Source organism: Lytechinus pictus, chromosome 19 (genome assembly GCF_037042905.1).
Source record: "Lytechinus pictus isolate F3 Inbred chromosome 19, Lp3.0, whole genome shotgun sequence".
In the NCBI taxonomy this organism is placed as follows: Eukaryota; Metazoa; Echinodermata; class Echinoidea; order Temnopleuroida; family Toxopneustidae; genus Lytechinus; species Lytechinus pictus.
The window spans coordinates 844,149-871,385 of record NC_087263.1 but is presented as its reverse complement, the minus strand read 5'-3'; the positions used below and the strand labels follow the sequence as shown (position 1 = coordinate 871,385).

The 27,237-nt window shown below is 36.6% G+C and overlaps 2 protein-coding genes across 2 annotated transcripts; one reads left to right on the top strand and one right to left on the bottom strand.

Annotated features, from left to right (window-relative positions):
* The first annotated feature begins 315 nt into the window (after positions 1 to 315).
* Positions 316 to 7,545, top strand: LOC129282386 (uncharacterized). The gene is made up of 2 exons (XM_054918274.2): positions 316 to 1,314; positions 2,909 to 7,545. Exons 1-2 carry the CDS (start codon positions 372 to 374, stop codon positions 4,141 to 4,143), a joined length of 2,178 nt encoding a protein of 725 aa, XP_054774249.2. The 5' UTR covers positions 316 to 371; the 3' UTR covers positions 4,144 to 7,545.
* Positions 6,591 to 26,393, bottom strand: LOC129283028 (sulfotransferase 4A1-like). Its single transcript, XM_064113664.1, has 7 exons — positions 26,198 to 26,393; positions 18,384 to 18,598; positions 16,871 to 16,997; positions 15,570 to 15,664; positions 14,804 to 14,918; positions 13,462 to 13,616; positions 6,591 to 8,640 (listed from the first exon to the last, which is right to left on the bottom strand). The coding sequence occupies exons 1-6, from the start codon at positions 26,373 to 26,375 to the stop codon at positions 13,501 to 13,503; spliced, it is 846 nt and encodes a 281-aa protein (XP_063969734.1). The 5' UTR covers positions 26,376 to 26,393; the 3' UTR covers positions 6,591 to 8,640; positions 13,462 to 13,500.
* Positions 26,394 to 27,237: the final 844 nt, after the last annotated feature.

The following is a 27,237-nucleotide window of genomic DNA, read 5'->3' as shown; positions in this document are numbered from 1 at the left end:
GATTATTATGTGCCAAAACTAATTAGAAATATTTACAAGGAGTGTGTGAGGCGTAATAATTGAAATTATATCAATCTTTAAGTTTGAAATGTACAGTACAACAAAAATGTGTCTTGCTAAAAAATTACATCTTATAGACAAGTCTGCGTTTTACCGCACTTTTGAAGGAATGCACTGATAATATATTCCTAGTACTAGTAGGTAGAGAATTCCAAACATCAGGTTCATAATAACCTAGCAATGCTTATTCCATGCAATTGCATGTTACTGTAGATCAGATAAGTAGTATAATTTTTTCATTCCTTCTGTTTTTTCTTTTAACAGATGCTTTGCGTATGGTGATGGATTATTGAATTCAAGTGAAAGTCATCATGGAATCCTCAGGGGTCGATGACCCATTGAACACAGACATCTCGCCCTTCCATCCCAGTCAAGATTCAAACAATGCATACTCAACTCTCCAAATGCTTACATCGACCCAACCTTCGCCTGCGGAAGGTTTACAAGGGATGGTATCTCAGTTCATTCCTTTTGTCAATGTTACAAGTTCTGAGAGTGCCACCACGGACATCATGTCTCAATCCCACACCGTGACGGTACCAGTCGCATCGGAGCTCTGTGATGACACGATAATTGGGAGATACTTGACCGGTTTCCAACCCTTACACTCTGCCCTTGTCATGGCCCCTCAAGATTCATCCATGGTAGCATCAAATGCCTCTCTGCTGACATCCGCAGAGGCTGTTCAACCTTCGGACACTGCTCAACCTCCAACTGCCAGTTCTCCACAGCTGACTACGCTGACACCTTCCCAGTTCATGTTAGTGTCATCAACACAGCTCCTCCCCTTCACGTCATCATCCCAGGTTACCGTGACAACATCTCATCCCACCATGACATCACCAAGCTCACTGGCATCGTCCTCTTCGGAGCTGCTAACCTTCACAACCCCACAACTCGCAACAATGATGTCACAGGGCACATCCACCATGCAATCCCTTACTGACTTGGTCCCATCTGTGATAGATGATGTGTCCAACCAAGCAGTGGTGACATCATCTCAGTTATCCACTTCCCTTGATTCTCTGGTCCTTCCTGGAGCTAATCCTCAGAACCTCCTGGAAGTAGCCACCAAGGCCATCAGGGAAGATGCAGAAGATGAGGCAGGGGAAGCAGACTTTGCAACCTGCTGGGATGACAACATTGGAGAGGAACCTGGCGCTTCATCCGCTCTTGATGATGATGGAGAATACCAGGAGTCTTTCACTAACGAATGGTCACGGCTATTCAAAGAAAAATTTTCTCCTTATTTTGGTAAGTTGTCGTCTTCCAATGTGTTTTTGTACATCAGCACTATAACCATTCCTTGTCCTCTAATAAAGTCCTTTATTAAAGCCTTGACTGTTTCAGGTTACCCGTAGGTGTCTTAACCCTAAACTAGGCCGCAAAAATTTGCACGCTGGTAGTGTGCAATGTAATCTACAAGGCTATATGGTAAAATTTTCCAAAATAATGAGATTTTATTTTATATGAATTAATTATGCTAATTTATGCATAAATCATACTTTTTGCTCTAATTCACTAAATAAAGCTCCTAGAATGCTAATTTTTGGTTAAAATATTCTTTGTAGCATTCTTCACAATGGCAATTGAAAAAAACTTCGGTTTGGAAATCAATTTCTTATGTATTTTATTGTTTTATGAATTTCTTATGTATTTCTTTGTTTTTCAACCTTTTGTTTTTCTTTGTTTTTTTCACCAGATTTATTGCACAACCTTTTTGAAGCATAATTATGCTAAAATCAATTGATTTCAGCTGTTTAAAGCAAAAATAATCATATCTTTATGAATAAGATGAGAAAACTCAATTTGCATTGACTTTGTACACAAAATCACGTTTTGGAACAATTTTTGGTCTGACATGCACTTACAAAATGTTAGGTAATTTCGGAACCGTGTACCCGGGCGTCGTAAATTTGGTCTCAAAAGATGCGTGAGACTTACAAGTATAAACTCTGTGAGTGGCGCGGTCAAAAAATTTCGCGCGGCGGAATGATCGCAGAAAATGTTGAGGGGGGGGTTGATTCAACCCCCCCGGCCATTTTAGGGTTAAAGTCCTCCAATCTATTGCATGTCACACAGTAAATTACCGATTGATCTAGACATGTCTACTCTCTATTTGGTCTTATCCCACATGTACTTTGTCTATAACCAGTTAGTCTACTAACCATTTGATCTATTTGCCAATTAAATACATTGTCTAATTTACAGGTAGGCAATGATCTCATCTAATTTCTCTTTTTGAATCAAAGTAAAAATAATGATTAGGAAAATTGACGATTAGGCCATTTCTATCAAATAATAGTGAGATGATGTTAGGTTTGCATGGTGGTATGAACAATCGCAGAAATGGTTTACGGTACACCATGTAAAAGACTGAGATACATGAAAAAGTGGAGGTACAGTAGAATTGAAATGGAGAGGCAAGAAAGTGGAAGTATAGTAGAGTAACGTTTCTTTACCACATCTTAAAATACATTGGATTTTCTATAGCATTTTTTTAAAGTCCCTTTTTAAGTAAACATGTTTTTACATTCTGATGTATATTAAAAAAAATATACTGAGGTAAAAGTCATGCATGTCAATACCGTTGGTGTGTGTTTATGTTTCTGTAATCTAGGATTCAAATCTGGCTCTATCCCCAGTGTTGGGATACATTGCCTTCAAAGAAACAGTCCTTACATCTCCCTTCATTATATGGTTTATTCTGTGGATCTGCTCGTTCAGTTCACCACTTGTCCACCACTTGCTTCTTCTATTTGTTCTTTGGTAACCCCATCCCCCTCTCACCATCCATGATTGTTAACTTTTAGAAGTACTTTTAAAATGTTATCTTGTTTCTTTTTAGGTTACGTCCACACTCTAGAAGAGGCTGAAGAGCTGCTCCATGTCTATGAGGTGTGCACGGAATCTAAATACGTAGGCATCAAGCGATGTGACAGGACAAACTTTGAGATTAATGCCACCAGAGGACGCCCTTTCCGCTACACCCCTCTCATCATCTGCGGTTACAAAGTTCCGTTTGATTCTGTGCCTTACTATCATGGAGGTAAAGCCATGTATTATTGTCATTTGGGAAATAAAAGGAAACATCCCCCGAAGGACCGTCCGTTAAAGCACCCCGAGAAACGAATGCATAGCAAGAAGGTTGGATGCGAGGCACGCATCGCCTTTCGCGTCATTGCAAGGTTTCCAGAGCATAAGTTGAAGTGCGACACAGAGCACCATCGACTGATAGCGTCACAGACATTGTCCAAAGTCTGGAAGGAAGGAGGAAAGGACATCGCCGTCGAGTGGAGAGTCTACATTATGCTTCCCAAGGCCAGCGCACACACCAACCACGAGCTTGTTCGGACGTTACGTCTACGCGATAGACCTCTCGATAAACGATTGATCGGTCGGATCTGCCAACTTGTGAAGATGGGACTCAGGAATACCCACACCATTCAGAAACATGTGGTTCACTTCGCAGAGCAAGTGCTGCGGAAGGAAGGGATGAGCTGGAAAAGGAAAAAGGATATATGCGGTAGCAGGCAGATCTGGTGGTATCGCAAACAAATGCTAGATCACATTGAGAGTAACACTCTGGAGACGTGCAAGTTCCAAGACATGATCAAGGAGGTTGAGGATATCGCCGAAAGATATAACTACAACGGATTCATCCAGGAGCTGTCAGAAATCGAGGACGACACGGACACTGGCAAGTGGAAGAAACGAACAGAACTGAAGAATCGCAGAAGCTATGAAGAGCAGCTGTCAAAGCTTAAGGAAGAGTGCTTTACTGAATTGCAGCACTTTGTTAACAACGTACAGTCATGTTCTCAGGTCGAAGTACTTGCAAGAACGTTAAACAGCTTCAGAACTTTTAGGGAGACATTTGAGAAGGAAATGACTTGTGACGAGAATAAACAAAAAGAACCAGACAGTGCAAACCTGTCGAATAGAATCATCCAGATATTCAATGTTGACTCTACGCAGAACATTGGGAACATCAGCCAAATCCTACAGATTGAAACAGGAACAAACCAAACAGCTAATGTAGTCCAGTTACAATGTACGCAAGAAAATAAATTACAATCTTGATGCACACCAGGACCCCATTGCATGAATGTAAACCTTTCTGGTAATTTTGACATTCAATATCAACTTCCATGAAGTCTTTGATTTTGATTGGCTGTTGAGTATCATTACCAAGTTAGTTCCTATTGTTTGTCAAAGTTACCATAATTTCAAGTCGTTATGCAACAGGCTCCAGGTGGGTGTTTCATAAAGTTGTTCGTAAGTTAAGAGTGACTTTAATAACTGGTGATCATTTATTGTAGTAAATTGTATACACCAAAACTCTCATTTGCGATGGTTTATTAGCGTGTAAGAAAGGTTTACCAGTCGCTCTTAATTTACGAACAACTTTATGAAACGGCCCCCTGGCCTCAAAGAGGGGCTCATGTGGTATTCAGACTTTTTTTCATCTAAACAAGCTTATTTCTACTAGCAAAAAGCCTTTTTTCTAAAGTTCCAAAACTGTCTAATTTCCAAGCAAGAACCAATATGTTGTGATTTTAGCCTAATTTTTCCTCTCGCAGTGTCCCAGCTTAAAGTGCATTTGATGATAGGCCTACATGTACTTTGTTTTGTAATTTATTTAAATTTCCAGTAGGTAGTGTACAGTTTAGCATGCTGCATATCAACTGCTTTCTAATAAACACAATTATTGATATCAACAATAGCCAACAATTTTGAAATATAGCGCATAGCATGAATTTGCAATTCACTTTGAGCACCAAGTAGAAATTCTACTTCTTGTTCAAAGTATGAATCGAGTTAGTCAAATCATGGTTTAAACACGAGCCTCTTCTATTTTTCATTAGATTTATATGGTTTCTTGACTATTCATAATAAACAATCGATTTCACGTTGCAATAACAATTTTAACTGCTTTTATGGCTCCTGTGCATACCTGTGGGCACTTTTATACCAATTACATGTAGGCCCTACATGTATTTTCTACATACATGTATACAGTACATGTACTTTAAAGTCTTTCTAAACTCATTTCCAGAAGATTAAATTGTGATAGTTGGCATATGACTATTAAAATCAATTATTCTTGTTGATTGAATGTTTACATGTAATTCCATTCCAATTCAAATCTAACTAATTCACTTTTATAACAATAATATATGAAATATACCATATTGTAATTTCCAAAAGCCCAGCACACGCTATGTGACGCGATTGCTCTAGGAACTGATTGGAACAAAGTTGCCGATTGCATATCAGCGCAAATGATCACATCGCAGCCCAGCACACGCATTGCAACAGCGCTGAAGCGTGCTGCATCTCATGGTGCCTCTTTTTTGCGCGTATCTCATCGCTGCAGAATCGCAACAAATTGGCCATGACATCATCATCTAGGACAAACCTGATTGGCTAAAATTAGCAAATTTGCAGAAAGATTTAACATGTCAAATGTTAGGGCCTATTTCATAAAGGACTCACATTTGTTGTTAACTCTGCCATTATGGCAACTACCATTGTAACCTTGGTAATGATTGGCTGCTGAGCCCTGTTACCATGGTAGTTATGGCAAACTTACAACAGTTCCAAGTCTTTTACGAAACGGGCCCCGGTTGCGATCCAACTGCAACAAAGAGGCAGTTGCTGCGCGTTGTAGGTCAATGCGCACACTGCGATTTTGTTGCACTAAAATCTTGGTGCAAACGCATTGCATATTGTGCGCTGGGGCCCGTTTCATAATACTTGTTTTAATTACAAATTTGCAATAATAGTTTAAAGCTATTGAAATCATTGAATCTCATTGGCTGGTAGTCAACTTGTTATAGAAAATATGCATTTGTAATAATAAGTCTTTATGAAACGGAACCCAGGTGTGGATCCAGGGGACAAGTTAAAAGTAATAAGTTCCTCTTAGAGAATCTTTTTATTTTCTAGTCTGATTTTTTTTAAAAGAAAGTTTCACCAAGGTTGGTGAAATTTGATCTTTATTTCTTTTTTGCCCACCCCCCTTCTTAAATTTTAGATTCACCCCGTAAAGCGACCGCACACCTTACGATTGGTCTGCGACCCGATTTCAGAATAAAATGTAGTAGAATTTGATGCTAATATTGAGACTTGGAATATCTTACTGTGTAATGTTCTAAATCATCGTACGAATACATGTACCTATGTTCAAATCTGTGACTATGCTATCATCCTTCTTAGAATAAAAGCGAATTTAATATCTAGTCGTAATGACGTCATAGCAGTCGTACAATTGGCTATGATTTGAAACTAATTTGGCCTTTACTCCAAAATAAAGGTTTGCAATCTTTCAAAATGGTAATATTAGTATTCTTTCAATTAATTTAAACCTCAAATAAAATGATATGTACCTTTCGCATTTTCAGAAAATGAGCAAAATGCGATTTGTTCCAAAATTGGATCGCGAACAGTCGTAAGGTGTGCGGTGGCCTTTAGAGTGGTTTCAGAATTCTAAAATCAAGAAGGATACTGTTTAACACATAAAGCAGTATTGTTTTTTTCACATGGATCATTTATTTTATTTTTTTCAATTTAACATTTTCACAATTTTCACATAATTTCGTCGCATCTGATACACAATTACTCATCCAAGGAAACATTGGGATGTTTTAATCAATAAATATTAGCATCAGTATATAAAGAAGTCTTTGTTTAACACATACCAGTTCTTTAACAAACAATAAGAAAACAATATTTCTATTTCATTTGATATTCATGTATAAGGAAATTTGTATTTTCATTTTTTTGGGGGGACTGCATGAATTACATTAAGAAGACATAAGGATATAAGAAATAAATATTCTGAAATCTTTGGATTTGAAAGTATAAATTACAATAATATTCACAAGGACTAAACCATATAAATATAAGAAATAAATATTCTGAAATCTTTGGACTTGAAAGTATATATTACAGTAATAATAGCTATAAGGGCTAAATTATATACAAGAAAAAAAAATATTCTTAAATCTTATGACTTGAAAGCATGAATTGCATAATAATACTAGCTATGAGGAATAAACTTAATATTCTGACATCTTTGACTTGAAAGCATAAATGTGTATATCATTTGAGAGTTTTTAGAAGTAATGACCCCGCAAAATTATTGGCTTTTTTTTTAACATTTATTTTTTTTATTTTTCAGGGCCGGTTTCATGTAGATTTAGAACCATAATTTGTAACTTTGCCATTATGGCAATTACCATGGTAACGGCTCAGTAACCTATGACAATCATGGATTGCATGGTAGTTCAATACCATATTATCAAAGTTGATAGTTTTATGAAAACAGGTCCCTGGCTGTTTTCTCTCCTACTTGTACTGTTGCACTAGATAAGGGGTCCGTTTCATAAAACTTGTTAAAATAACAAATTGACAATAATATATAAGCTACTGAAATCCTTCACACTGATTGGTTGATAATAAATTTGTTATAGAAATCTCGCATTTGTTTTTATAACGAGTCTTTATGAAATTGGACCCTGACACAGTGTAAGTTATATATAATCATTTTTGACAAGTAGTGCTATGGTCACAAATACCTTTACGAGAACGGTACAAATGATTTCATACCATTTATTGCTATGTATAAAAATCGTTCATACAATGTTTGTAAAGGCATTTGTGATCACAGTATTAGATACCAGGTTTGAAGCATAGGATCTGGTTTATCAAATTGAGTTTTTAAAAATCTCAAAATTTGCTCTGGCTGATTTAGGGTGCGTTTATCCGACACTTTTTTACCCTAGAATCATGATTTGAATCATGATTCAAATCATGATTCTGCAGAATCACGATTGCGTTTAGTCGAAATTGAATATAATCATGATTAGAATCACAAACATGAAACACGAAAAAAGGGGCGTTTGGAAAGACGTTTCTGCAGAATCACGTACGAAAATGTTCGAATAAACGATATCGTGATTACAATCATGATTCTATGACCTCACTGTTGTGTCGGGCTACTTTCGGTTTGACTCTTGCCAAGCTCAAGGCGCTCTATATGCTCATTGTATGTACATGATTATGTACTATGCATGCATTTCTTGTCATGTTCAAGTTCTGTGTTGGTCATTGCATCGTCCACTACTTTTCAATTTTTGGTCATGTCTTCAACTTCAAGTTCTAGTAAATGAATTAACTGGACAGACAATGATCTCAGTTGTTGTTGAGTATACAGTATCAATATTAAATTGGATCTACGCTGAAATTCACTTCCGAACACCATTTTGGATAAACTAACAAGATGAATAGAAGCATATGGACCCTATATGATAGAAGTAAACAAAATGTGGTATAAACTGAATTCTGGAAGCAAAAGATTTTTCGAGAGCCGAAACACGTGCGAAAAACTTCCTCTGTCAAACTGCGCACTAGTGATGCGCACTGGATTGGCCCGAATCTGAGGAGAAACAGCATTGGAATGAAGGTCGTCTAAACGCTGATTCTGTGATATTGTGATTCATGTTTGTGTTTTGAATCATGATTCAAATCATGATTCTGGCTTGAGGTCGCATAAACGCAGCCTTAGTTTGATTTCTGACGGAGGGGGAAACATTTAAGGAAGAAATAACAATAGCATGCATAGATAAGCTTTGTGCATCAAACGAAAAACAATATTCAGCAGACCTCACCATAGATAATCCTAAGGGTTTACTTTAATAGCAATTTCAACTTCATAGACCCATTCCTTTGGCTTCTTGTAAGGGGTTAATTATTTGATTTTAACAGATAAAAAATCATTAAATTGGACAAACGAACCACTGAAAAGTTCATCAAAATTGGATGACTCTTTGACAAGTTATGAAATTCCAAATTTTTGCCTTTTTTATATCCTCGTAATTATGCAATCTGATTATGTCATTTTCCCGCCAGCTATTTTATGAAATTATGTTTATTCAAATTTTCTTCACATTGAGATTATTTTTCTCTATTTATTAAGATATCATGATTTTCCAACCGAGAATACCCATTTAAGATTCAATTTTCATTAACATAAGAACCTGAAAGTTCATGATACAATTCCTTAATTAAAAAAAAATCAAAGATACACAAATTAGAATAAAAACAGATGCATAGTAAGTACAAATATAAGGAGTATGATTGAATTTACATGCATCAAATGAATGATGAACAAAGGAATAGATTTCTATGGAAAAAAATTTCAATTTTACAATAATTTGCTCCCAAAATGTATATTTCATTTGATCATATTCTATTTTCATACACTCAAATTTGCAGATTATGTGATGAAATTGGTTATTCAAAAATAATTTTAAATAGTACAAGGTGTAAGAAATCAAAATCAGGTAAAAAAATAAATATTCTACAAAAACATGACAATATTATAATTATATAAATGAGGTGAAATCTATTCAAATAAAATTAGCAAATATGTAAATCCAAGCAGTTAAATGTTAATGAAAATTTGAAACTTTCTATAATGTGCCAATGGACTCGGAGATGTTAATACTCGGGATATTTTAACCATGAATAACTACATTTCCAATAGTTCTAACAGTATCATTGCATAAGTCTGCAGGGGCTAGACTAAAAAAGCTCTGCTTTTCAACATGTAGCCCTAACCACATACCTGCTTGTTTTATGTTGTACGTCCACTTTTTATAAATAGTATAATGCCAGGGGTCCATTGCAGAAAGAGTTGCGTTTAAACGCAAGGAAAAAAAATTGATCGCAAGTCCCAAATGCGCGCTGTTGATTGGTTGAAAATCAAGTTGCGTATGATTTTTAGAGTTGCGTATGATTTTTAGAGTTGCGATTGATTGCAACTCTTTCTGCAACAGGCCCCAGGAATACTAAAATCAGAATTCTACTCTGCTGCAAGCCTTGTGGTCAGAGTGAATTCCAAAATGGCTCCAAGTCGCAGCAGCGATGACATCATTACTATTTGGAATTGAATTTGCTTTGACACCTACACGGAGGCTCAGAAAAGACTGGAATTTTTATTTTGATATTCATCCCACTATTTGAAATGTTGATCTTTCAGATTTTAAATGTTGAAATGTTCATATCAAATATGTGTAGTGTGCGCTTGGCTTTACAATTTGGTAATTCTATGAATTTACTAGTTTTTTAATGTGGAATGGAATTAAATGATATTTGAATTTACAAAAAATATGATACAGATACAATGTTGATTGTTCATATAAATAGGCATAGCCCATGGTTTTGTTTCACATAGGTTAGTGTGACTTAAAATATCACTTTAATTACCAGTATGTGGGGGATGCTCACTATTGCATAATAACCATTGACCTTTACACATTGAATAACGTGTGCGTGTTGGCTGCTCATTCTGACTTGTACAAGTCATCCTAAATCTTTGTGAAACACTACAATGTTCTAATTTTTACAATTATAAATCTAATTAAGCTTAGAATATACATGTAAGCTCCCCAGGGAGTGGAGAAAGTGCATACATTGTGTGCGGGCATGCTGGGATCCGATGATCGGGGTAACAAGAATTGCAATGTAAAGTGCTTAGACACAAAGTCTAGATGTATTAATGTATATTATTATTTATTTATAATATTAAATAATAAATTTGATCATAATGTTATGCTCAATATTTTTATCCTTAAATCATGTTTATTAAGTGCTCTGCCTACCCTGCATTGTAATAGTCTTGGTGTTTATACCCTTTCAAAAAACATATCATGAGAACACAACATATACCATTAAATAGAGCGGAATATCAGTTTATGGAACATTAGATCTACATTCAACACTTCCATGGACAGTGATCCACATCTCTTTATTATGGAAGCTGTAAAGTGCCATCCACTTTTCGAGAGCGAGATAGGTTATTTCGTCAAATTGACATATGAAAATGTCGCATGTCAACTTTGTGAGATATGTTAACTCGCCAAGTCGACATATAAAAAAATTTATATTTATGGTGAAATACTAAAATTAAATCTCACCATAATAATAATGGTTAGATTTTGTATAGCCCATAACACATACAAATAAGTCTGTATGCGCTTGATAAAACAAAGGAGAGGAAGAGAAGAGTTGGTGAGTTCATTTTGTTGAGGCCAGGTACAATTTGAATAAGTACGTTTTAAGGGCTGTTTGAATTTGTTAACTGAATCAATTTTTGTTGGAATTTACATACTTTTTAATGTACTTTTTATCGTAAGATATCTTTCTTACTAAGTTGACAAGTCGGTGGCATCTAAAGTTTCCATAGTTTATGATAAACACATAATTTAATATAATTTTTGCACATTTTCTTAAATTGAACTGACTTGAAAAAAAAATGCACATTAGGCTCATTGACATGCTGGCATCATCACTTAATATTGCACAAGAATAAATAAATATATATACTTTTCTTTTTATACACATCAACAGGTTCAATTATGTTACCGAACTGGAATGAACTATATTGGACAAATATATACAAATTAATACCACATTGAAAACCACATTACATAACAGTATAACACAATGCAATAGTACTGCATCATGATGCATACATGTAGGCTTACCTTTTTAATTTGAAACGATTATATCGTAAAATAAAACATCTTGCCAGTGCACTGGCAAGTCATTACATATTTGAATTATGGCAAGACATTAATTTTCTTTGCCTCGATCCTTGACTAGAGGCATTTGTGACTGACATTGTTATACTATAATGAGACCTTGAATATCATTTTTGTTAATCAGTACAATTCAGTCGCGAGTCCCGCCCAACTTACCTCTATACATCTACAGAAAAGAATAGAAAAATAATAGTTTTATTTGTTATTGTATTTTCATTTTGTATACATGCATAATCAACGATCTATACTAATCCACAACCCCAAAAGGAATAGATGATTGGTTTATTATTCTTTTTACTATTGCATTCTCTGGTTGATTATACAATCACACAAAGCAACTTGAGGATACTTTACGGTGGTGGACATTGATGACAGAGGGCGCTGTTGCTATGTCATGTAGCTGATGATGATATAATAAAGATTACAATGTACTGAGTTTGGAATAAAGGCAAAAAGGTTTATAAAAATAATCCAGAACCAGGGAGAGATAGATATTGCAGAGATGCCAACCGTTACGGATTTGCCGTATTTGTTCCGATTTTATTCCTCCAATTACGGTGTTACGGCAACAATAAAAAGGTTACGGAAAAAACAACTACAAAACATGTGTATTGCTTTGCTGTGCATGTGTATATATGCGTGTATTCTGTATTGTGCATGTATATGCGTGTATTGTGTATACATGTATCGTGCATGCAGCATTATGTGTGGCCAACGGTACACCAACGGGAGTTTCTCTAATGAGATTTCTATTGCAAGCGCCTCCGCGCTGCTGCTGAATACACAGCGAAGTGCGGAGTGCAAGCCGCGGTTCATGCATGCACAATGTCAATGGCGATTGACTGTACACATGAACACATGTGTGACATGGTAATCGCATGTAACTGCTAGTGCAGTGCTACTGCTAGGCACGTCACTGCGCTGCATATACGTGTATTGCATGCATATTGCACTGTAGCGAGTTCAAACTTCGAAGTAGCATTCGTCTTGGTGGTTGAAAGTTTAAAATCGTTAACATCATGGAATCGCGCAAAAGAATTACGGACGCAGGCGAAATGGAGTCACAGCCTACCAAAAAAAGGAGATTGCAGACATTTAAAATGGAATACTCTGCTGTGTGGCCAGTTTTAAAGCCAAGTAAAGTGAGTAAAAACCACATCTTTTGTTCAGCGTGCAAACTGGATGTTTCAATTTCACACGGAGGACGCGATGACTGTAGAAGACATGTTTCAAGCAAAAAGCATAAAGAATATGCCAAGTTGCAGAAAGCTCCTGGAATCGATACATTTTTCCAATCATTGGGTGGTTGAGCGTATAAACGATGCTACTTCGCGGGATATTCCTGAGAAACTCCCATTTGTTCCTGACAAATAGGGTAAATATTCCTGACAACCATCCCTTTAGGTTGGCATCTCTGGATATTGGTATATTAATGCCCTCACAGCTGAGGAACCATTAAGTACACAGTTTCAAGCACATGCGGGAGAGCCAAGCACACATAAACATGCAATCGTCACACATGTTATGCTTATTGCATATTTCTGTAGACTGCACTGCATGTATCGGTGATTCTATTTTATAGTACATAATGAACTATGGTTAACAAGTTTAAAGACAGTGAAATTGACAAATGGGAAATATATAAGCTACATAATACAGCAATGTTTGCCTTTTAATTTGAACTATTTCACTGTTGGTAAACAGCTGAATAAAACCAGCATGGCACTGGCTGACAACAGTGACTGCAACATTATGGGTTAAAACATTCACACAAAATAACGCAGGATACTGTACGGTGGTGACACGTTGATGATAGGGGGCGCTCTTGTTATATCGTGTAGTCAAACTCCATGTCTGCATCCTTGAGTTTGTCCGGTAAGAGTTTGTTCATCTTATCGTTCATGTGAACCGTGAAGTAGTATCGCCAAAAACCAACCCGATCCTCTGAAAAAAAAAATCAACAAAATATGATTACGCTGCAGTAAAGCGCATACATTTTTATAAAATTGGTGTATTATTTCAAGTATCACAGTTGGTCAAAGCACGTCACATGACATTCAACTTTCTTATGCATTGCACTGCAGTGCAATAAGGTGCACAACGAAAATCGACATGAGATGCTCGATCCAGCGGACCAGTGCTATGGTTACAGTAGAAGTCCAACAAAAATGTACTGTGATTTTTAAAGACTTGTGTTTCTGTGTTGCTATTTCATAAAACAAATAATGCACTTGCTCTGTCATGTGTAAGAGTAAATGCAGTGACAGCTCAGTTTCTTCAGAGGGTGCACTGGGCAATTGCCCCTCAGTGGGGCACCTATCTATTAAAAGAAACCTTGCATGCACAGCATTTCCACTCGTCTATATGTATTATTTGTTATAAATTATACCGGTGACTGCCCCAGACGGGTTCGCAAGGGACCAATGCCTCTTTTATATTTTGAGATCTGAACATATATGTATAACAATAATAATAATATATAAATTTATAGAGTGCAGAAACTAGTCTACTGCGCAATTTAGGACTCCTAAAAAGCTTGTTATTAATTAAATAGATGTGTTTTGAGCTTTTATTTAAAGTTGTTTACGGATGGTGCTTTCCTAACTACCTAACTTCTGTATGTATTAACATACAGTGCGCCCCACACAAAAAGGAAACCTGTTTTCAGAATAGATTTAATAATCACTGAATATCTTTTTTACTATGAATTTGATACTTATGGTAACAGCGGAATCTGAGACCAACAGCTTTGCAAATTTTTCATGCATGGCAAATTACAGACAATAAATATTGAGGCATATCAGAAACAATTTGCAGAGAAACTTGCATCTGAATCCGCTCTCATTTCAGGGAACAGTGACAGAAACTTTACAAAGATTACAAGAGAATGAGCCAATCGTCAAATAAGCACGGTTGTCCTATTATGAATCAATTTTGTCAAATTTTTCTGCGCAACACGAATTTGACATTAAAAATTCAAATTTGCATTGTTCATTAATGCATGAAGTGTTTGTCTCATATTAGGCATGAAAATATGGAATAATCAAACTGTATGATGATGTAAATGAAATATTAGATTATGTGCAAAGCGATTGGAGAGCAAGCAAGTAGAAAATTTCCAAATAACTTACCTTTTCTGTTATAAAGTGGTTCATCATCCCAATAGTTGTTTATAGCTTTGATCGCTCTTTCACCGAGAGGTTTGTCAAGGAAATTAGCAACCTGAATCACCGCTGCTGGAAAATCCTATGATAGAAAATACAAATACAGGTAATAATAATAATGTCTCATTTACCCAGGTACAGACTTTGGTCCTAATAAACTGTCCTCCCAGCAGTTCATAACCTTATCATTGAGAGAAATTTGGAGAAAATCATGATGGGTGGTGAAAAGAAAAAGAGCCTTTCTGTGCTCAACAAAATATGATGATGATATTGATGCTGATGATGATATGATGATGTTAATGATGACGAGTGAATGATGATGATAACAATGACGATGATGATGATGATGATTTTTGGTGATGATGATGATGACTTTTCGTGATGATGATGATGATTTTTGGTGATGATGATTTTTGGTGATGATGATGATGATGCATGATGATGATGATGATGATGTGGTGGTGGTGGTGATAATTCACTATAATTTTCATATACAGCACCATCTATCCAATACTACAACTCGAAAAGTCTGTTTGATTTGTATACTTATTTGAATGTTTCATTTACTCTATTGTAATTTGCATGATTTTTATCGTATCATAAAATCTAAACAAATTGCAGAGCACAATTTCATCTGTGAACATTCAAAGATGCAAAAAATTCTCAAAAAAGCTGGCAATAAGTTAATGAAAATTAGATTATGCTAGAGGAGTTACAGAACCAAGAGTCTTACCTTTTTGACATCTTCATACTTCAAGAAGAGAACATTCTCATGATGTCTATTCTTCCAGAATGTCAGAACGTGATCAAAGTAGGAGCCATATCCCACTGAGAAAACGACATAAAGAAAGACTATAAATTTGATTGATCATGAGGACAAAGTAGGTGGTCTGACATCCATTTCTATGCAAAGTAATTACTCAATAATAATAATACTATGCAATATGTTTTTAAGTGCTGCATACTATTATCCCAGCATTAAGGGGCTTTTACAATCGCTCTTACGATCATTTGGTCACAATATATGTTGCATAATATAACGGTTGTAAGCAGTCGCACGACTAAATGTGAAAGGGGCTTTAGCATGGCTACTTTTATCAAGTGCTCAAATTTCTTCGTACCGGGCCAGTACCCATTAATACTACACCTGGGCGGAGAGTGGCAAATGTCTAACGGGCAATTCCAAGCAGAAGTGGACATTTTCCAAAATCTTGTTTTGGCTCTTTTTCAAATCTAGATCAAAATTTTTGATTAAAACTCATAGAATTTCATGAATAAAAAAGGGGGTTCCTGGTTAGACTCAAAGAATACCAGTTTGTCTTACGCATCTCCTTATAGGAGAATCCAAACCATGCAAACAATTATATATATGACTTTATATAACTCAAACGAAGATTCTTGCCATCTGATTGGTTGAAAGGTGTTCAATATTTGGTCCATTTTTTACTGCGTGCATTTTGTAATTTTCCATTGCACGGTGACCGTGCATTTTTATTTTCCCATTGCACGGTACGCGCGCTAGCGCTCCCTCAGTATAATCATGTGTATGTCTACTTATTGTGTATGTGTGTGTGTGTGTGTTCGCGCGCATGAAGTTAGCGCAGATCAAACTGACTGTGCGCACTCGACTCAGATCCATGAAGCAATGCGCGTCACAAACATGAAAGCAAAGGGCTGATGAGCTGTCGATACATGGTGTTATCCACCGACTAGCAATTATCAGAGAAAAATTAGTTGCTTGAAATAGGCCAACCTAATCTTTATCTTTTTATTCCTTTTTTTACATTTTTAAAAACTTTGTAACTTATATGAGTTATATAAAACAAATAATGAATGTAAATATTTGTGCAATGGAAAGAATATTTACATTCGATGAAAGATTAAAAGTTCCATTCAACTCGGCTAACGCCTCGTTGAATGGAACTTTACATCTTTCATCTCATGAAAATATTCTTCCCATTGCACGCATACACATTCATTATTTGTATAACAGTTTTTTACTTGCATTCGAAGAGCGGATTGACTAAAACTCACATTTGTTGTTGATGAATCTGTAGAAGAATTGGTTGAAAGTTCCCTTGTAATGCACCATACGAACAGTACGATGGAAGTCATAGAATGAACACATCACATCCTTAGGGTTTCTAGCTATGTATATCACCTGAGAGAAAGAGAGAGACAAGAGACAGAGACAAAAAATATAATGGAAAGAGAGAATTGACAAGGGGTAGATGGAAAGGGAGAAGGAACCCCCCCCCCCCAAAAAAAAGAGGAAAAACAATATTTGCAGTAGAAACACTTGTGTCACAAGTCCACATTTTCATAAGATGTACCGGTAATATTTAGATGAAACTTGATATAATTTAGTGTATTTGCCGTCAAATTTTTGTGGGAGGCAATAGGCAAATTAAATTGATTATTCAATTCACAGCCAGTGACCAGTGGGTCTCTCCTCCCGATTTGTATGCTGTGCAGGAGGACCACTACACCTGGGCATTCCCCTACTCTTATACCAATAGTGTCATGGGTTCTTAATGTGCAGCGCATACATTCGTAATTCCGAAGCTTCGTTATTCCGAAGGTTCGGATATTCCGAAGGTTCGTTATTCCGAAGGTTCGTATTTCCGAAGGTTCGTTATTCCGAAGCTTCGTTAGTCCGAAAACGAAGTGAGGTTCGTTATTCCGAAGGTTCGTTAATCCGAAAACGAAATGAGGTTCGAAATTCCGAAGGTTCGTTAGTCCGAAAACGAAATGATTAACGAACCTTATTTTGTTTTCGGACTAACGAACCTTCGGAACAACGAGCCTTATTTTGTTTTCGGATTAACGAACCTTCGGAACAACGAACCTTATTTCGTTTTCGGATTATCGAACCTTCGGAATAACGAACCTTCGGAATAGCGCCACAAATGTTCGGATTAACGAACCCTTTTACGTTTTCGGATTAACGAACATCGAGGTATAGGCAATTTACGCGTGTTTTGGAATTACGAACCTTCGGAATAAAGAACCTTCGGTATTACGAACCTTCGGAATTACGAAGTGTAACCATGTGCAGAGGTGGTGACTTTCCTCTGGACAGGGTCTGCATTAAACATCCATCCAAAGGACATTCATTTTCCACTGTACTGTTCCCTACATGAAACTTGTGTCTATTAAACAGGAAACAGGTACATTAACAAACAATGCAGGCCTAACTCGAACACATGATCTTTGGCATGCTAGGCAGACGCTTTACCGACTGAGCCAACTTGCTATATTTTCTACATATATCTTTATGTATTTTATGAAAATGGAACAAGATTCAAATAACCATGCCTGACTTACTCTCTATTCACATATTGCAAGATTTTACTGCATGAATTCTACATTCATATCTTCATAAGATCATGTTCTTGCTTGTCCAGTGTTATCTGAAATGGGAGATGTGATTTGATATAACATGATGATGGTGGATCTTTGATCATCTCCAGTCAAGGACTAGCTCCTTCTAGGAAACCAATGACCTTTGACAACATTCTATGAAATTAATGACCTTTGACCTTACCTTGCACTGTTTCTCCTGTACTCCTTGTGGAAGTAGTTGGAATGGGAGATGTGATTTGATATAACGTGGTGACGGTAGATCTTTGATCGTCTCTAGTCCAGGACTAGGTCCTTCTAGGAACGGGATGGCATCTTCCACGGTCTCCAAGCTGATACTGGTTTCCTGGAGGTTGCCTCCTTGGAGCAGGAGATAGATCAGGTCTTGGACCCACACTCCTAAAAATAAAACAAATGAAGTTTTAATATTGTATGTTCTTGTTGTGTAGAATGGAGTGTTGGTTTGGTGGTTCTTACTCTTGCCTAAAGTTAAAAAAGGAGAGTTGTGGGTGTGTATTCCTACCACTGAGTCATTTCCTTCAGTGAGAAATTTACTCATTACTCAACCTACATGTATGTGAGTGATATGGGTCCCCATCAGGATTAATTCCGTGGGCAAAGATAGTTTACATGTACATACTGCACTCATTGCATAGGCAGCTGGATAATCAGCATCTCATACATGTACACTGTATGTATGATGATGACAATGAGTAGTGGACTATGAAATACTTGATCTAGCAATGCATGATGCTGTATATCAGTATCTTTATATCATTCATTCATTCGTTCGTTTGTTCGATCATTCATTCATTCTTTTATTCATTCATCCATCCATCTATTCATTCATTCATTCATTCATCCATCCATCCATCCATCTATTCATTCATTCATTCATTCATCCATTCATCCATCCATCCATCCATCAATTCATTCATTCATTCATTCATTCATTCATTCATTCATTCATTCATTCATTCATTCATTCATTCATTTACTATCTATATATGTTTGCAATGTCACATTATGATGCATTAGAATTACACAGATAGTATGTAAAAGTACTGACTATAAAGACAATATAAAAATACAAAATGTACAAGCAGCACCATATTAACCAAATAGCCCCTGAACCGCCCGAGACCGCCCTTCCTGTTACACACTGAACCGCCCGTACGTTTTATTTGCGCTATAGTATCTCTTGTATATGATTTACCGTGGTAAGATTGCGTGTGCATACTGTATAGGTTGGCTGCTATATAGATCTGCATAGAAAAGTGTATGCTCCTATTGAGTATAATAGAGAAAAACCGATTGACACGCATCGGTGTGTAGCAAGTTCCAGACTGTTGCGCAGTCGATCTCAGCAAAGATGGCTGCGCCCATGTCTTGGAAAACCACTTACTCCGCCGAAGAAGCTCGGGCGTTGCTATACGTTCATCAAAATGTTGGATATCACAGAGTGACATTCAGATGTGAGTTGGAATTAATTTTTGACATATTTTATCCCAGATTTGGCGAAAACTTTAGTATTCTGTCAGTGATACTTTACATTTTTTTGAAGGCGTGGGACTGGGGCGGCTGAAACCTGAACAAATGCTTTTTTTTCTTCTTGCTCTGCAAACGATTGTCAAAGGTCAATATTCGTACATCTGATTGAACTTTGCCATGTACCATTCTATTCAACAGGTCCTATGCTACAAAATAAATGTAATGAACAAAAGTAAATTGATAAACAAGTGGAATGCCTCTGGCCATCTCACCTGCATCACGCGATTCAATATAGCAGCAGTGCTGATTTTGAAAACTACTATAACTCGCACAAGATGTTCAGTGATACTTGGTTACTCTTATTTCCACGTTTTATGAACTAGACCAATACACTTATAGAGATATGATGGCAATTCAACAAATACCCCCAACGTGGCCAAAGTTCTTTGACCTTACATGACCTTTGACCTTGATCATGTGACCTGAAACTCGCACAGGATGTTCAGTGATACTTGATTACTATTATGTCCAAGTTTTATGAACTAGACCAACACACTTTCAAATTTATGGCTGTAATTCAACAAATACCCCAATTTGGCCAAAGTTCATTGACCCTAAATGACCTTTGACCTTGATCATGTGACCTGAAACTTGCACAGGATGTTCAGTAATACTTGATTACTATTATGTCCAAGTTTCATGAATCAGATCCATAAACTTTCAAAGTTATGATGGTAATTCAACAGATACCCCCAATTCGGCCAAAGTTCATTGACCCTAAATGACCTTTGACCTTGGTCATGTGATGTGAAACTCATGCAGGATGTTCAGTGATACTTGATTAACCTTATGTATAAGTTTCATGAACTAGGTCCATATATTTTCTAAGTTATGATGACATTTCAAAAACTTAACCTTAGGTTAAGATTTTGATGTTGATTCCCCCAACATGGTCTAAGTTCATTGACCCTAAATGACCTTTGACCTTGGTCATGTGACATGAAACTCAGGCAGGATGTTCAGTAATACTTGATTAACCTTATGGCCAAGTTTCATGAACTAGGTCCATATACTTTCTAAGTTATGCTGTCATTTCAAAAACTTAACCTCAGGTTAAGATTTGGTGTTGACGCCGCCGCCGCCGCCGTCGCCGTCGGAAAAGCGGCGCCTATAGTCTCACTCTGCTATGCAGGTGAGACAAAAACTGTTTCAATTGTTTGGAACAATGCCTACGAATTACCAGTTTTATTGTTTCCTCTAGTGAGAGATTGCCATTATGCATATACATGTAATCTGTAGGTGCTATAGGGTTAAAGCTGGATTTCTTTTTCATTTGTCAACTTTTTTTCTCCCTTTGAAGTCCAGTGAATGCACATTCTATGTTCTTCTATGTAAATTATTGCATGGAATGTTTCTTCATGCATTCTTATCAGAATATGTTAATAAAACAACTTTTAGAGCAAACATGATCTTAAAACATACCATACATGTATTCTTTCTCTGATTATGACCTGAAAGCTCATTTTTATTCTATTTCTACATTTACATAGAATGAGAGAGAAAGATAGCAAGCGAGGGAGAATTTGTATTTTCATTTTTTTTAATTTAAATGGGTGGGTATGATTTGATTCAATTCAATTCATTTATTTGACATCCTTTAAAAACATACAAACATATGTACAAGTATACAACAACAAAGGAGTAAAAGAATTTCAAACGCAGTATAACTATAAGCAATAAAAAATGGTAGAAATATAAAAGAAATTAAAAGAAAATGCAGCGGATGTAGGAAGTCAGAAAGGCTATTGACCTGTCAAAGCCAACTCCCTTGATTACTACGTTATGGTACGATTAAAAACACAAATTTATAGAATAGTGGCGAAAAAACAACAGACACAAACATATTGACATCAATCCCCCCCTTGAAATAGGCAGTTGGAATTTTATCTTAACTATAAGTAGACAGTTGGTTTTGTTTCAACCTACGTTTCAATGATGAGAATGTAACAGACAATTTTAAAGTATCGGGTAAATTATTCCACAATTTAACCAACACTGTTTCCTTAGTGTTTCTACTGTTCGAGTAGAGAATGGTGTGAAATTACAAACCTTTCCTGTGTCTTGTTCATACAGAGATGAGACTGCATCTTGCTTTCAGGACATTTTTTTTTTTTTTTTTTTTTGGGGGGGGGGGGATTTTATATTTGTATACACATATTTTTGCCTGCACCCATTTGGTCTCATCCCATTTGGTCTAATCCTAACACAATAATAATAATAACAATAATAATAATAAGAATAGCTCGATTTACAGTGTATATAGCGCTTTTTTGGGTGAGGATGCAAGCGCTGCTATATAATCACTCCGGCTTTATGTGCTGCCTACTATAGGCAGTCAAGCATTCAAGGAATTTCTTACTGAAGGAAAACACGCCATGGCTGGGAATCGAACCCATGTTCCAAGAGAGTCATAACCACTAGACCATGATGCCCCCACATAGGATAGCCAATTTGGTATAATTGTCATTTAGCTCATTTACTATTTGTCTGATCTCCAGTTTGGCTATACATGTAACCACTTTGTGACTATCCAATAGGTCTAACACAAATAGACCATATGGTTTGGTAAATTGTCTATAAACCATGCATTTTTAAATTTGACCCAAAAAAAGACAAATTGGAAATGTAGAAAGACTGGGCATTAGACTTTATGAGTATAAAACCAAGTGCAGTACATCAAACAGCAATTACACAACATGGATTTTAATAGCGAATGTGATGTACATGCACATGTAGATTATCTGACCAACTGCCTGTAGACAATGTGAATATGATCTGGACATTTCTGTTTTGTTCAGATTCACCAATTTTGCATCAATTAATCAATAAATCATTCAAATATTCATAAAAAAATATACATGTATGTATCCTAGACTATTACATACCGTAGCTCATTTGTTAAAGTACATATTAAAAGCTTATAATACTCTAATTAAAACATTGCTCTGATTTAATACCTTAATACATGTTGTGATTCTCTTGATTTTGTATTTACAATAAGAACAAAAAAACAAAGAATTTCATCTCTGAAAATATATGTTCCTGTACAGAATGTACTAACCACCTTCCATATAGATTTTCACCCCGATACATTAATGTACCATTCGTAAGCCTCTAACTACATCTAGGAACAATGTAATTAAAATTAACTGGATGCCAATGAAGACATTAGTGGTATTAATACACAGTCCAACATGCATTCCCATGAATGTCAATAAGGGCCACTGTACTATACCGATTACATTAGTGCTACACACTGAAGAATATATAGGCAGTACTACTGCAACCTGACACCCATTGCCAGCTCTCTCTTTTTTTATCTTTCTCTCTCTATATGTATATTTCTCTCCCCCTCTCTCATCATTAGGTTAGACTTAGATGGGTTTATGCTTCCACTGTGTAGACAGAATCAGCGTTTTCAAACGTCGTTTCAAACCACTGATCGCAAAAGTGGTTCTGGAAGTGCTGTTCATGCTTAATTTTTCAGAGGCAAAATCGCGATCTGCAGCTGGCTTTGCATTGTAATTTTTGTTAAGCAGGAAAGTGAGGTCAAATTGGGCGCGCCTTTTTCGAAATTTTTTTTTTTAGTGTTGTTATGGTCAACTATTATTTGAACTTCAATTTTTTTTCGATCTTTAAGTAATTGTATGGAGCTACTTGACATAGCTATAGAATTTTCACCATGGTGAGGATAATAGTAAGATAAAATAAAGAATATTTAAGTATACATAAGAAAATAATAAGACATCTACCGGTATTTGTTTATGCTACTGGGGCGTTTGGCTAAGTGATGTCTCCTCATCATAACTCATGTTCTGTTTTTTTTGTAAATCTAAATTACAGGAACAGTAATAGTGATAAAACTTAACTTTAATAATAATCATACCTGCCATGTACAATTTTGTGCTGGTCATTAATAGAATCAGAGAGATGAGAGGTAAGTCCCTGTTAGAACCATGCGACTGTATTTGCCCGCGGATTTTTATCTCACTGGAAGCACGTACAAATGACATCATTTAAACACGTTTACGATCGCGGTCCTGTTTATACTTCCCCAGAAAGCCTGATTCTGGTCAAACGACGATTAGAAATGCACCTTTTTGTAAGTTTACGATCGGCGTTCTAAACGTCGTTTAAATGAAAGTAAGCAATGACGCAACCATGTTTTGGGCTAATCACGTATGAAAACGCTAATTCTGGCCTGAAAAGTGGAAGCATAAACACAGCCTTAAACTATTTCCTGAAATGAAATTGCCTATTTGTATGAAGATTAGTTTTGAATTGAGAATCAATTGAAAACCATAATGAGAACTGAGAAGTCAAGTCTATGAATATAATGAATACAAATATCAAACCATTCTACAGATCTATTTAAAAAGCAAAGGTTGAGACCTAAGTTTTAAAAGGGGGGGGGGGGGGATGGGGTAAAACTACATGTATGCTCAATTGAAACGTAAGTTTTGTATATATATTTGTCTTTTGCGTCGGGACACACTTGTTGATCAAAGTTACAACCAGGGTCTGTGCCTGCAGACTACTCTCCCTTCATCATCCTAATTTCATTCTCCTTCTACTTGAACTCTATGATAGAATAATCTTTTCCTTGACATGGGTAATTTATTATCAGTCAATAAATCAAACTAAACTATGAATCTCAACCAATCCCTCATTGCATTAGGGGCAAAATTACATGGAGGCTCGGGGCAATTTCACCTTCAAAATACTCAAAAGAGCCCTGAAAACTCCCCATTCATCCAAGGGCGGATCCAGGAAATTTGATAAGCAAAGTTAAAAAAAAGGGTCTTCACTTCCAAAAGAGGCGGTACATTACATTTCTGTTTTAACGGCATTTTTACATTACAATATTTGATTTTGCTTCTCAAAAGGGGGGGGGGGGGCACAGGCCAGCTGTGCCCCCCCCCCCCCGCCCTGGATCCGCCAGTGCATTCATCGCAATTTTAAAGCTTAAATCCTATGTTGCAGATTTCAGTAAGGTGTGAATAGCTTTAAAAAAAAATTGTTTTGCCTGCATCTAGGGCACCCTATACAAAGCTTAACAATATGAGAGCTAATGGATCTTCTTGCACACACTTCTACATGTATGTGACATGCACAAAGACTATATTGTCCCTTATACATGTACATGTACTTATCCCCCATCTTCTATATTCTATCTTTGCTAGATCTTCGTTCCTCATGTTCCTCTCCTGCCATCATCCTCATCTCATTCTCCTTCCACTTTAAATCTTTGACAAAAAAAAATGATTTCTTGACATCCAGGTTATCTATTAGCGGTCAATAAATCAAACAAAACTATAATTTTCTTTTTCTTTTTTTTTATAAATCATACCAATAATCATACCTATGATTCATACTAATCTCCCCAAGATCCTCTCTCTATCTAGAGTTTGTCACTCTCTCATTTTTATCATCATTCTCTGCTTTCCCCTCTGTCTCTCTCTCTTTTTTTTCTTCTATATCCATAATTTTTCTCCATCTTTCTTTCTTTCCCTCCAGCTACCTCTGCTCTCTCTTTACCATACACTGTCCATTCTATTGATATTTGCAATTTGGTTCAATTCAGTACCTACATGTAAATATCTGCAGCATTATAGAAATGAAATAACAGAATCAAAGAGAACAAAAAGGTAATAAAAATCTGAACATATAAATAAATTTATAAAACATCAACAAAAATAAACATAAGCATGTAGGTGTCACCTATTGCATGCAGATAACTAAAGTCTAATGAAGTAGGTCAATTCTAGGCCCCTACTAAACATTAAACCTTCTTTACAACTAGTCTATACCCCCCCCCCCCCTAAAAGAGATCGAGAAGTAATGTTTATGTTAAATAAATCAGTGGCAGATCCAGGGGGGGGGGCACAGCCGGCCCATGGCCATGCTCCCCTTTTGAGAGGCACAATTAAAATATGTAATGTAAAAAAATACTGTTAAAACAGGAGTGTGCCCCCCCCCCCTCCCCTTTGGAAGTGGAGACCTTTTTTTTTGCTTGTCAAACATTTTCATGGACGAAATCCCTTTAATTTTTGGTTAAAAGTTAGGCCTAGGGCCTACCCTTTTTTCTCTTTTTTTTGCTTGTCAAATGTTTTTCCTCAGGGAAAATGTGCCGATCCCTCCCTTTCAAAAAATCCTGGATCCGCCCCTGTACTAATCTATTTCTCTGAACCACAATACATGCATGTAACAGGAGATATAGCCGACACTCAGTGACAGGAATGTACATGGATGTTCAACACAATGCTATCTAAATAAGATGTAAAACAATTGCCTACGTGAAGTGCATACAATTGCATGCATGAACGTACAGGACGGCATCATCATTCAATATATCACACACACAGACACCGGCACCCCGCACATGCACAGCACGCGAACAGATCAGAAAACCTCGAGCAGATTAGGTTTCGCATCGCACGAACTCACCGGCACGGGGATATGACAAAATCCACACATCATCCGGCCTTACGGGAAATTCTATAATATCTTGAATCTTCCCCCTGCAGAATGGCGGCAGACGGACCCCATCGACGACATAATAATGCATAAAATCATCCTCGAATTCCAATTTGCTGGGAGATTCGGGGGACGATGCTTGCGCCATGTTTACATCTCGGTGCCTCAGTACAGTAGACGTCTTACCAGACGTTTCTTTGTCAACCATGTATGTGCGTATTGTACGTGGCCTATGGAGCTGCATGTCTTCGCACCGTACCCGTTGAAAATTGGCACGAGGCTGATGTTGAGTCTATACATGGAGAATGGATGCCTCATCATAGAGTTAGAGACAATTCGACATCTTTTTTTTCAGAATCATCATACCCGGATACCCCCATCATCATATCGTATTTATTCCAAATTACATGCAACATTCTTGTTGCTTTTAATTAACGAAATGCTATCACCACTTGATATTTAAGAGAATGTTTAGAAGAACTTGTAATTTATAAATAACTTGCGGAACATCCACTGTTGTGCGTATTTTGTGTTAGCATGCCCTTGATGATTTGGTGTATATTATCAGTATTTTCAAGATGTCGTTCTTAGTTAATTTGATTTATTGATATTTCATTAAACGTCAAACGAGTTCCCGTCTGCGTTTTGTTTGCTGCTAAGTTTGTTAATGTTTCATTTTACATTCAAATCCTGATGTGAATCTTAATGCCGTAACATTCTGTACATACGTTATGCATTTTGTAAATATGTTTGTTATTCAGGGCCCCATGGAAGACCACTACTTATTGGTGAATGGGCTACCCTGTCAAAATATCAGAAATAAATGAATATTTCCTAATCCATCAAATTACATATTGCCCTGCTTCATATGTGGCACGTTAATATACTGAGTAGAATAATTGATATATTCTCATTTTATTTATGTATGAATTCACCCCCCCCCCCGGGCTAATCATCCTTAAAAAGGCACCCTAAACGAGAATTCAAGGGCAGGCCACTAGAACTAGGAC